At 48.1% G+C, this 11493-nt stretch overlaps 1 protein-coding gene across 1 annotated transcript; it reads left to right on the forward strand.

Moving 5' to 3' along the window:
- Positions 1–5743: 5743 nt before the first annotated feature.
- Positions 5744–10745, forward strand: Ripply3 (ripply transcriptional repressor 3). Its single transcript, XM_070028821.1, has 4 exons — positions 5744–5924; positions 6573–6645; positions 8582–8649; positions 9184–10745. Exons 1-4 carry the CDS (start codon positions 5821–5823, stop codon positions 9416–9418), a joined length of 480 nt encoding a protein of 159 aa, XP_069884922.1. The 5' UTR covers positions 5744–5820; the 3' UTR covers positions 9419–10745.
- The last annotated feature ends 748 nt before the right edge of the window (positions 10746–11493 follow it).

An 11493-nucleotide genomic window follows, 5' to 3' on the forward strand; every position in this document is an offset into this window, starting at 1 on the left:
AGAGAACATCTGGGAGGGGAAAAAATCCTTTGTTTAAAGGTATGCTCACACATCTGTGTCCTAAAGACCCAAATTTCATAAGCAACCCAACATTAAAATCTCTGGGTCCAGTTGGTAAAACGTTATAACAGCAAGAATGATTAAATATTCCGGGTGTGCATTGGAGCCTCACCAGTCCCAGGAGCAGGAAGAGAGTACTAGGAGAGTCAATAATGACACACATATGAGGCAAATGGTATGTGAGAAAGAGCCCCTCTCCAGATCTACAGGGGAGTCATGCTGCGCTGGTCCTTCAGCAACTCAGCCAGAGTAAAGAAATACAACAGAGTGAGGGAGAAAAATGGGGGGGGGGGAGTTCTTTGGAGAGAGCCCTCATCTGGCTGTGGGGTTTCATCTTCCCACCCCTCTTTCCCCAAAAGAAGCCCAGAGAGCAGATGGTTTGGCTAAGCCACTTGTAGAGGGCAAGGGTTGAGTATGTTCCCCAGAGATCCCTGGGCTAAAGGGAGGTCCTGTGGACTCTTAAGAGTGGAGACCAGCCGGGTGCTGGTGGCTCACGCCTGTAATCCTAGCTACTCAGGAGGCTGAGATATGAGGATCGCGGTTCAAAGCCAGCCCGGGCAGGAAAGACCGTGAGACTCCTATCTCCGCTGTAGCTCAAGTGGTAGAGCGCTCGCCTTGAGCTGAAGAGCTGAGGGACAGCGCCCAGGCCCAGAGTTCAAGCCCCATGACTGACAAAAAAAAATAAAATAAAATAAAGAGTGGAGCCCAACCTGGTACTGGTAGCTCATGCCTCTAATCCTAGCTATAGAGGGGGGCTGAGAATAGGAGGGTCGCAGTTCAAGTTCAGTGTGGCCAGGAAAACTTGAGATCCCTCCTCAACCCATACTTTGGCACAGAAGTACACATCTGCCGGGCTGGGAAGGTGGCTCAGTGGTAGAGTGCTTGCCTTGCATGCATGAGGCCCTGGGTTCGATTCCTCAGCACCACATAAGCAAAAAGAAAAAAAGCCAGAAGTGGCGCTGTGGCTCAAGTGGTAGAGCGCTAGCCTTGAGCTGAAGAGCTGAGGGACAGTGCCCAGGCCCAGAGTTCAGGCCCCATGACTGGACCCCCCCCCAAAAAAAAAAAAGTACACATCTGCCATCCTAAGCTATGTAGGAGGCTGAGAACAGGAAGTGTGGTTCCGGGCCAGCCCCAGCAGAAAATTCCATGAGACTCCATCTCCACAGCTACACTGGAAGCCTAAAGTTGGTGGATCACTGCCCAAACACTTTCCTAGGCAGGATCAAGACTGGGTCCTAAAAATTACCAGCAAAAAGCAGTTGAAATCTCCAGAGCAACACCAGACACCCTGAATGAAGGGCAGCAGGCAATGTCCTGAGAGCTGAGCTCTCCAGCCAGCTCCCCATCCTGCTCTACTCTCCTTTCCCCTCTCCTCCCCTCCTTGGGTGGGAAGCTGGGCATGGTAGAGGAGAGAGGGGAGGCCAGGGGTCAAAGCAAGGGAAACCTTCAATCTTCCCTGCAAGCAATGAGCCCCAAAGCGAGGGCCCTGGAAGGACTGATAACTATGGAGGAGTGGGTAGATTCATTTCTAAATGGAGACTGCGTTTGTGATGGGAAGAGACTCTAAGATTACCCCTAGCAAAGATGAGCAGGAATGTTTGGAAACCTGTGTAATGAGTTGAAATGTGTGCCCCTCAGAAAGGCATGTGCAGTTTACTTCAGAGTAAGTCCTTATTTGGAAATAGAGGAGATGTGCATGTAATTAAGATGGTTTTAGGATAGTAAAGTTTATAATTATATGTACATGTGTGTGTGTGTGGGCCAGTTCTGAAACTTGAACTCAGGACCTTGGCACTGTCTTTGAGCTTTTGTGCTCAAGGCTAGCGCTCTACCTCTTGAGCCACAGCTCCATTTCCCCTTTTCGGTGATCATTAGGAGATATGAGTTCATGGGCTTTCCTGCCCTGGCTGGCTTTGAACTGTGATCCTCAGATCTTAGCCTCCTGAGTAGCTAGGATTACAGGCGTAAGCCACTGGCACCAGCTTATATGTATATTCTTAATCACAATTTTTAAAAGAAAAACAAATATAGAAATATATTTATCCCCATGGAACTAATATATTTTTACAATCAAAATAGCCTGGGAGGGGACCGCAAAGAGGACACAGAAAGGAAGGAAGAGTGAACCAATGCATTCATGAGATTCAGTATACACTATGTGGAGGGAAACTGGAGGAAAGCAAAGGAAGGGGTGATTGTGCAAAATAAATGTATCCATTACTTGACATAAAATGTTAACCCCTTTGTACAACACCTTAATAGGAATAAAATTATATTTTTAAAAAGTCGGGCTGGGAGAGTGGCTCAGAAGTAGAGTATTCATCTCACATTCATGATGCCCTGGATTAGAGCCCTAGCCCAGGAGAAAGAAAAACCTTTTAGAAAATGACAGCAAGGAGAGCAATAACATCTTGTAGTTTCTTAAAGGGCTGGCAGAATTTCACAATACTCAGGGAATCTGATAACAGGAAGTAGGGCCTAACCCAAATGAAGGAAAAGGAATTGTCATAGCCCTGGTCTTGCATTCCACACTGTTTATATAAAAATATTCTGCCTTCTTCCATGTTTTGACTTTGGGTATCCTCTTCCAGGCCCACAGGAAACCCTCAGGGTTGACATCTTTGTTCTTTGTTGCTAAGAAGCCACAGAAAATCAGCATATGAAAAAGATTTTGTTTTTAATTAAAGACAGCAAAGCCAGAAATCAAACATTTTACTTACTCTCCACTTCACCTCTGAGACAGAGGTTCACTCCTCAAAAGTCTGTACTTTTTCTGTATTTGTAAACCAGGGACCTAGTGAAGTTTCTGAAAATGTCTCCACTCACCCCCCACCAACTACTTTGTCTATCATAAAGATCTGCCACAGACTCAAAGTTTAAGAAATAATTATAAGCTGAGAACCAGTGGCTCATGCCTACTATAATCCTAGCTACTCAGGAGGCTAAAATCTGTGAACTGCAGTTCAAAGCTAGCCCAGGCAAGTCTATGAGACTTATCCACAATTAACCACCAAAAAAACCAGAAGTGGAGGTATGGCTCAAATGGTAGAACACCAGCCTTAAGCACAAAAACTGAGGAACAATATGCAGACCCTGAGTTCAAGCCCTAGCACCAACCGGCACCTCCCCCCCATTCAATTTAGGATGACAAATTTCTAGAAATAGTGGGATAATTGCATGACTTTATGCTACTGAACTGTACACTTGAAAATGGTTAAAATGCTAGATTTTTATTATATATATTTTATCACCATAAAAAGTAATATAGACATCATGGTAGCCTAGACAAAAATCTTCCTATTTAAGCTAACTGCCATAATTGGGATTAAGGAGTATACCACCATGCCTAGCTTTTTTTTTTTTTTTTTTTTTTTGTCGGTCGTGGGGCTTGAACTCTGGGCCTGGGCGTTGTCCCTCAGCTCTTCAGCTCAAGGCAAGCGCTCTACCACTTGAGCTACAGCGCCACTTCCGGTTTTCTGGTGGTTTATTGGAGATAGGAGTATCACGGTCTTTCTTGGCCGGGCTGGCTTTGAACCGAGATCCTCAGATCTCAGCCTCCTGAGTAGCTAGGATTACAGGCGTGAGCCACCAGCGCCCAGCCCATGCCTAGCTTTTGCAGTTGAAATGGAATCTCAAGAAATCTTTGCCTAGGTTGACCTTGAACCTCAATCTTATCTCCTTATCTCAGCCTTCCAAGAAGCTACAGAATGAGTAGACTATGCTTTTTTAAAGCTCCACAAAATCCTTAGTAATCTCTGCACCTGGAAGTTATTTCTGTTTTATTTTAGTCCCTCTATATAACTCATATCCTATATTTATATTTTTTGTCCTTTCAATTTCATTTGTGCTTTCCCATCAAAACTGTATAAATGCATTTGTATTGGTATTCTCATCTAATTGTAGACATATTTTCAAAACATTAGAATAAAGTATTCTGTGAGTTTTCATTCTCATTTCAAAAGATACCATTAATACAGACCTTGAAGAATTAGTAGGCCTTGGGTTGGGAAGGTGGCCCAATGGTAGAGTGCTTGCCTTGCATGCATCAGGTCATGGGTTCAATTCTTCAGCACCACATAAGCAGAAAAAGCCGGAAGTGGCTGTGGCTCAAGTGGTAAAGCGCTAGCCTTGAGCTGAAGAGCTGAGGGACCCCACAACTGACAAGAAAGAAAGAAAAAGAAAGAAGGAAAGGAAGAAATAAAGAATTACTGGCCAACAGGGAAACTTTTTTTGGTGGTACTGGGGCTTCAACTCTCAGCCTTGCATTCTACCACTTGAGCCATGCCCCCAGCCCTAAACATTTTTTGATTGTTATTAAAAAGGTGATGTACAGAAGGGTTACAGTTACATAGATCAGGTAATGAGTACATTTCTTTTTGGACAATGCCACTCCTCCCTCACTCCTAGTTTTTCAGCTTCCTAAGTCTTTTCAATTAGGTATAAAGTTAACAGTTCCTCCCTCTTTGGTGATCGATCGCCTTTAATTAGGATTAATTTTTGCCAAAGTCTCAGAGAAAAGAAAAAGGGAGAAACATTTTAATCCTTGGAGTTCTTTGATTTAAAAAAAAAGTCATTAAGTTATGCACAGTAAATTCCATGTGTCTCAGTCCTGTCATCCTAGCTACTGAGGAAGCTGAGATCTGAGGATCACAGTTGGAAGCCAGCCCACGCAGAAAAGTGTGTGATAATCTTATCTCCAATTAACCAGCAAAAAGATGGAAGTGAAGGTGTGTTTCAAGTGATAGAGTATCAACCTTGAGCCTAAAAAGCCAAGTGAAAGCACAGGGCCCTGAGTTCAAGCCCAGTGCTAGTGTGCACTCACATGCCTAACACACACACACACACACACACACACACACACACACACACACACACACACACACAGAGTTAGTTCCAGTTAGAACCAGCAGTGGCTCACACCTGTCATCCTAGCTACTCAGGAGGCTGAGATGTGAGGATCATGGTTCAAAGCCAGCCTGGGCAGGAAAGTCCGTTACTCTTATCTCTGATGAGCCAGCCAAAAGACAGGAGTGGAGCTGTGATTCAAGTGGTAGAGCGCTAGCTCAGGGACAGCACCCAGGCTCTGAGTTCAAGCCCCGGGACTGGCAGAACATGAAGCTCACAGTTCCAGTTCTCACTGGCAGGCGCTGCCCACGGTGGGGAGGCCCGGGAGGCCGGGGGTGCGGGCATCCCGCCGCCCGCCAGCCCCGTCCAGCCTCCCCGCCCCGGGGGTGCCTCAGGAGCCGCCCCCAGATCGGCCACCGCCCCGGGGGTGGAGAGGCTCCGGGCACCGAGCGCCAGCAGAACCCCGGGCCGGCCGGGGGCCGCGGAGGGGACCGTCGGGGGCTCCTCCCGTCCCGTCCGGGTCCGGGCGAGGAGGCCCCAGGCGGACGCGCCCCGAGGACCTCGGCCCACTCCCTCCCCTCCAGGCTTCCGGTCCCTCCCCGAGCTCCCTCGTTCCCTGGGGTCCCCTCCGCACCCGAACCCTCCGTACCCCCCCTCCCGCACACCCGCCCTGACCCCGCCCCGACCCCACTCCTCACCCGCGCCGGGCCCGCCCTGCCCTTCCTACCGCCTTCCCCGTCCCCACCCCGTCCCCGGCTTCCTCGCTCTCCTCCCGCGCCCTCCCCCGTCCGCCCCCCCCAGCTTCCCGCCCCACCCCCGGCTCTAAACCTGGCGGCGGCGGGGAGAGGAGCGCGGGCGCGGGCGGCACCGCTGGCTCCGCTGGCCCCGCTGGAGCGCGCGGGCTCCGCGGGCACCATGGGGCCCGAGGCGGCTGCCGGAGCCCCGGAGGCGCGGGGACGCCCCTGCCACTGCCCCGCCGACGGCCCCCGCGGGTCCCCGCCGCCGCACCGGCCGGAGAGGTGAGGCCGTCCGCGGAGGAGGGGAGGAGAGGGGAGGGGGGCCGCGCACCGAGCTGGTGAGGGAAGCGGGATGCTGGGGTACCGCGCCCCCTCCCCGCCACGAGGGCCACGGCCAGACAGACAGACCGACAGACAGACGGGTCCCGAAGGGCAGAGAGGCCGGTGGGGTACCTGGCGAGGAAACCGCCAAGGAAGAGGCTCGGGCCTCGGCTGCAGGAGGTGACAGTTACCTCTGCCCTTTGTTCGGGAAGTAGAGGATAAGGACATTGACTTGGGGGGGGGTCGGGAAGGGCGGGACGGCCCGCAGGCCTCCAGCTCCCCTTCAGCGAGCGAGGTGACCCGGGCCCCAAACCAGCAACGAAGTCTCCAGGCGCAGTAGAAAACCCCGCCTGAGAATTCAGCCCCGAGTGGGTGATGCTCAGATCTGCCACCCGGGTACCCAAGTTGGGACTTTCTCTTCAAAGTCTGAGGACTGAGAATCGTGGTGGAAACCCGGCTCTGGTCCATCAGCCACAGGCAGAGGTCAGGAGGGAGCAGGCCGGGTGCTCCCAGACAGACAGACACCAGGCTGGAGAATGATGCACTGAGAGCCCTAGAAAGGCCGCAGAAATACCCAGAGCTGACCCTGTCCTGGACTTTGCCCTCCAGTTCCAGCCCCGCTCCTTGGAGACCCTGGATGCTGACACCCACAGATGCGGAGCTGGCCAGAACCAGAGGTCGGGTAAGGTGAAGTCTGGGGGCTAATACTTAAACCAGGCAAACCAGCGAGTGGCACCATCTCTAAACGAAAGGGGCAGGGAAAGCCTCCTCCCTCTGTCCTTGGCTTGCCCACCTAACCCAGAAGCTCTCCAGGTCTGGGAGGTAGAACTCACACAGTGAGTGAGCCAGAGTCTCATCGCTGGGCCATGCTCATTGTAGGGAAATTGCTTCAAGTTGGGTTTTCTTGATAACCAGCAGATGGGGAGGGGAGGGGGACGTCTGTCCCCTTAGAGGAAAGCTGAGTGCACCATTAGCAGCCGACTGGTGCCACCGTGCAAATAAGGACAGAGCCTCCTCTGAAGTGCCCAGAAGTGCAGTTAAAAGTCCCCACCTGCCACTGGGCCCTTTCTGAAGTACTTTTGACCCTGTCAGCAAGCACTCCTGGGATAACTGATGTTGTCTGAGCAAATACACTCAAGCTGAGGGCTTTTGTGGGCAAAGATGAATTGCCATTTTGATTCTTTTTCTACCCTGCATTGGAAAGTTAATTGCTTTTATACTTATTGAAGTCATGTCTTACTTGCATTTGGTATGGTTTTAAATACAGACTGGTGATGTGTGCGCGCATACACACACACACACAGATGCACACATGCACATGCACCAGTACTGGGGCTTGAACTCAAAGCCTGAGCACTGTCCCTCAGCTCCACTTCTGGCTTTATATTTGGTGGTTAATAGGATACAAATCTCATGGACTTTCCTGCTCAGACTGCTTCAAACTGTGACCCTCAGATCTCAGCCTCTTGAGTAGCCACTCATGAGCCACCAGTGCTGGGCCCTAAATTAATGACTTACACACTGAAGTTATTCTGGATAGGAAGCATGGTGTATTTATGTAACACATGTTGTGTATGGACTAATCTGCAGTTGTTTGTATTATGGTGAGAAAACTGGGTTGTGGGAAAGTAGATATCCACTATATTTTACATTTAGACTACTTTACCCAACTAACCTAAATATTGTGTGTTTTAATTCAGCTGCTATTATTTACTTTTTTAATGTATATGCCAGTACTGAGGTTTGAACTCAGAGCCTGGGCACTATCTCACTGTCTCTTAGCTTTTTTGCTCAAGGCTGGCACTCTACTACTTGAGCTACAACTCAACATCTAAGTAACGGAAAACAATTCCTTCTTTTGCATTCAAATTTAAATTCCATGGGGTGTTTAGAGCTCTGTCCCATCCACCTGCTGTCAGGTCTTTCCAGCGCTCAGCTAGTCAACTCAGCCAGTACAGCTCAATTCCCAGTACCTAGAAAAACTAATTGCTCAATGGCGCCCTCTCCTGACAAAGCTGGAGAATTCCGAGGCTCCACAAATTCTATTGAGAATGGAGGTGACTTGTACCAGGACTTGGGGCAAGCAGATCAAAATTACAACCAGCTCTAAATCTGAGGACCAAAGGCCTTTTAGCCTGAGTAAGGCTGTTTCCCACTTGGTACCCCTACTCCTGGGGATGAATCTGCAGGCTTTAGGCCAGAAGCCTATCTGCTGGAATCTACAGTTTGCACCCTAAGAAAACACATCCCTTAAACATAGTGACCAATTTGTATACATTTTTATTCTGTTTAAGCACCAAAATGGGACCACTGAGACACTTTCCTCAGTGAGAAAAGGACAATAAAGACCTTTTGGGCCAGGCAGTAGCTCTCATCTGTAATCCTAGCAACTCAGGAGGTTGAGATTTGAGGATTGTGATTTCAAGCCAGCCTAGGCAAGAAAGTCTGTGAGACTTATCTCCAATTAACCACCTAAAAGCTGAAAGTGACCTTGAGCAAATGAGTTAAAGGATTGTAGCCAGGTCCTGAGCTCAAGCCCCAATGCCAGCACACACACAAAAATCAAGATGGTACTTTGAGCAGATCTCTAACTGATACTGTTTGTATGTACTTCACAGCAGGAACCCGGGGGTGAGCCACAAACTTTGGGATCAAAGGGAGCCTTTGGATTTCAGCATCCTGTAAGGTAATATGTAATTTCTCAAGAAGAAGTATGTATTTCCTTTTGATATAACTGTACTTAACTTATACATTTTCAACAGGGTGAAAAATAATTACATTCTCCGATACTATATATATGTATGTATGTATGTATGTATGTATGTATGTATGTATGTATGTATGTATTTTTTTTTGTGCTTGAACTCAGGCCCTGTGCTTTCACTTGCTTTTTCAAGCCATGCTGGTACTTTACCAGTTGAGCCACAGCTCCGCTCCTGGCATTTTGCTGGTCAATTAGAGATAAGAGCCTCATAGACTTTCTTGCCCAGGCTGGCTTTGAACCACGATCCTAAGATCTCAGCCTCCTGAATAGCTAGGGTTACAGGTGTTGAGCCACTAGAGCCTGGCTCCAGTGTCTTAAACACATAGCTCAGTAGATTGGGGGAAAACGGGGAAATGAGCTGGGAAGAGGAACTCCTAGGGAACAGGCAGCTCTACTAGGAGTTCTGGACAGTGCTCAGGTTGATTGATGATGTTGTCTGCTTGTTTTAAATATCAGGCTTTACTTACCCATTTCAAAGCGTCAAGAATACCTGCAGAGCTCTGGCGAAAGAGTGCTGGCCAGCTTCCCAGTGCAAGCCACCATCCACTTCTACAACGATGAGTCTGAATCTGAGTCAGATTCAGATGAGGATCAGCCAGGGAAGGAAACCCAGCCTTTGGATCATCAGTGCCAGGAGGTGGACAATCTCCAGGAAAACAGCTCAGGGGCAGAGAGCAGAGCGGGCAGATGAACCCAGCAGGAGAGAGGGGCAGCCAGCTCCCCTCCCTCCCCCTCCGCACGCACGCGCACACGCGCACACACACACACACACACAGTGGCTCTACAGAGGATATTCCTTTCCCAGACAGTGGGGCCTCTCTCTGCTAGGCCAGCCCATGTGGGGCTTGGTCTGTGGCTGCACCCCTACCAGACTTCCTCGCTTGGGTGGGCTAGCTATGGCAAGAACTCAGCTTTTACTTTTTCTTCTCTCGTGGTTCTTTTTAGTGCACTCATGCGTACCTCTGAGAAAGGTGCTGGACAAAGAGGTTTGTGTCAACACAGGCCTTTAGCAGGAGGGGTGACTTGCAAACCTCCTTGAGCTGAGTCCTTCTGCTGATCAGGTGACAAAAGATTCCTCTAGACATTCGTTACCCACTTTGCCTCTCCCTGGACTGAGATGCAGGACTTAGATACTCTGGCTTTTGTTAAAGTAATATACAAGGGCTGATTTTTTTTAGGAGCTTTTATACGTAGCTCTTAAAATTATATATATATATATATTCAAATGGGATTAAGTACATCAAACTAGAATTTAAACTCAGGGCCTTGTACTTGCTCAGATGATACTCTACCATTTGAGCCATACCCCCAGCCTTGCTGTTTGGTGTGTGTGTGTGTGTGTGTGTGTGTGTGTGTGTGTGTTTGTGTGTGTGTGTGTGTGTGTGTGTGTGTTTGAACTCAGGGCCTGGGCACTAACCCAAAGCATTTTTTGCTCAAGTCCACAGCTTTACTACTTCTATTTCCAGTATTTTGGTAGGTGATTGGACATTTTTCATGAACTTGCCTACCCAGATTTTGAACAAGTCTTCAGATCTCAGCCTCCTGAGTAGCTAGGATTACAGGGGTGAGCCTCCAGTGCCTAGCTTTGATGGTTGTTTTGGAGATGGGGTCTTGAGGACTTTTCTACCTAAGCTGGCATCAAACCTCAATCCTCCAGACTTTAGCCTCCTAGGTAACTAGGATTTCAGGTGTAAACCACTAGCACTGGTGGTGCTTTAGTAGCATTATGAGTTTTTTTACTTAGGAAAAAATTACAATGCTGAATAATTTACGTAAGAGTAATGATATTATTTTGAGGAATAACTTTGTGTAGGAATGTTTGTGGCACTTGTCCAGCTGTGTGTGAGAGTGTGTGGGTCACAGAGGTGACTCTGGGCTTATTACCAGAATGGAATGACACAGTTGTCAGCTACAGTGTTTGATATAAAACTGGCTTTTACATTTTGATAATAAAACAAGAATATACATTAAGTTTTTGACTTATCTTGCCCGTAGTTGTCTTCTTACATGTAATCTGTTATGTGAATTTTTACTTGGAATAAACATTTTCTATGAAAGAATGTTTGATAACTGTCTTTTTATGTTAAAAGACAATCAAGTTCAATGACTTCCTCTTTTAATTTTTTTCGGGAGTAGTTTTTTTTTTTTTTCTCTTGTGGGACTTGAACTCTGGGCCTGGGCACTGTCTCTGAGCTCTTCAGCTCAAGGCTAGCACTCTACCACTTGAGCCACAGCGTGCCAATTCTGGTTTTCTGGTGGTTACTTGAGATGAGAGTCTCTTAGACTTTCCTTCCCTGGGCTGGCTTTGAGCTATGATCCTTAGCTCTCAGCCTTCTGAGTAGCTAGGATTACAGGCATGAGCCACTAACACCCGGCTTTTCATTTTTATACTTAGTTCTTTTTTCTTTTTCTTTTTTGTCAGTTGTGGGGCTTGAACTCTAGGTCTGAGCACTGTCCCTCAATTCTTCAGCTCAAGGCTAGCACTCTACCACTTGAGCCACAGCGCCAGGTCCGGTTTTCTAGTAGTTTATTGAAGTCTCACAGACTTTCTTACCTGGGCTGGCTCTGAACTTCGAGCCTCAGATCTCAGCCTCCTGAGTAGCTAGGATTACAGGCATGAGCCACCAGAGCCCAGCTTTATAATTAGTTATTACACACACACACACACACACACACACACACACACACACATACACACACACACACATTCTTAAACATACATATTTTCTTAAAGATATATGTTTTTTCCTTTTTGTTGATTTTTTT

The sequence above is a fragment of the Dipodomys merriami genome, unplaced genomic scaffold, assembly GCF_024711535.1.
Source record: "Dipodomys merriami isolate MVZ:Mamm:240054 unplaced genomic scaffold, mDipMer1.0.p SCAF_2, whole genome shotgun sequence".
Taxonomy (NCBI): domain Eukaryota; kingdom Metazoa; phylum Chordata; class Mammalia; order Rodentia; family Heteromyidae; genus Dipodomys; species Dipodomys merriami.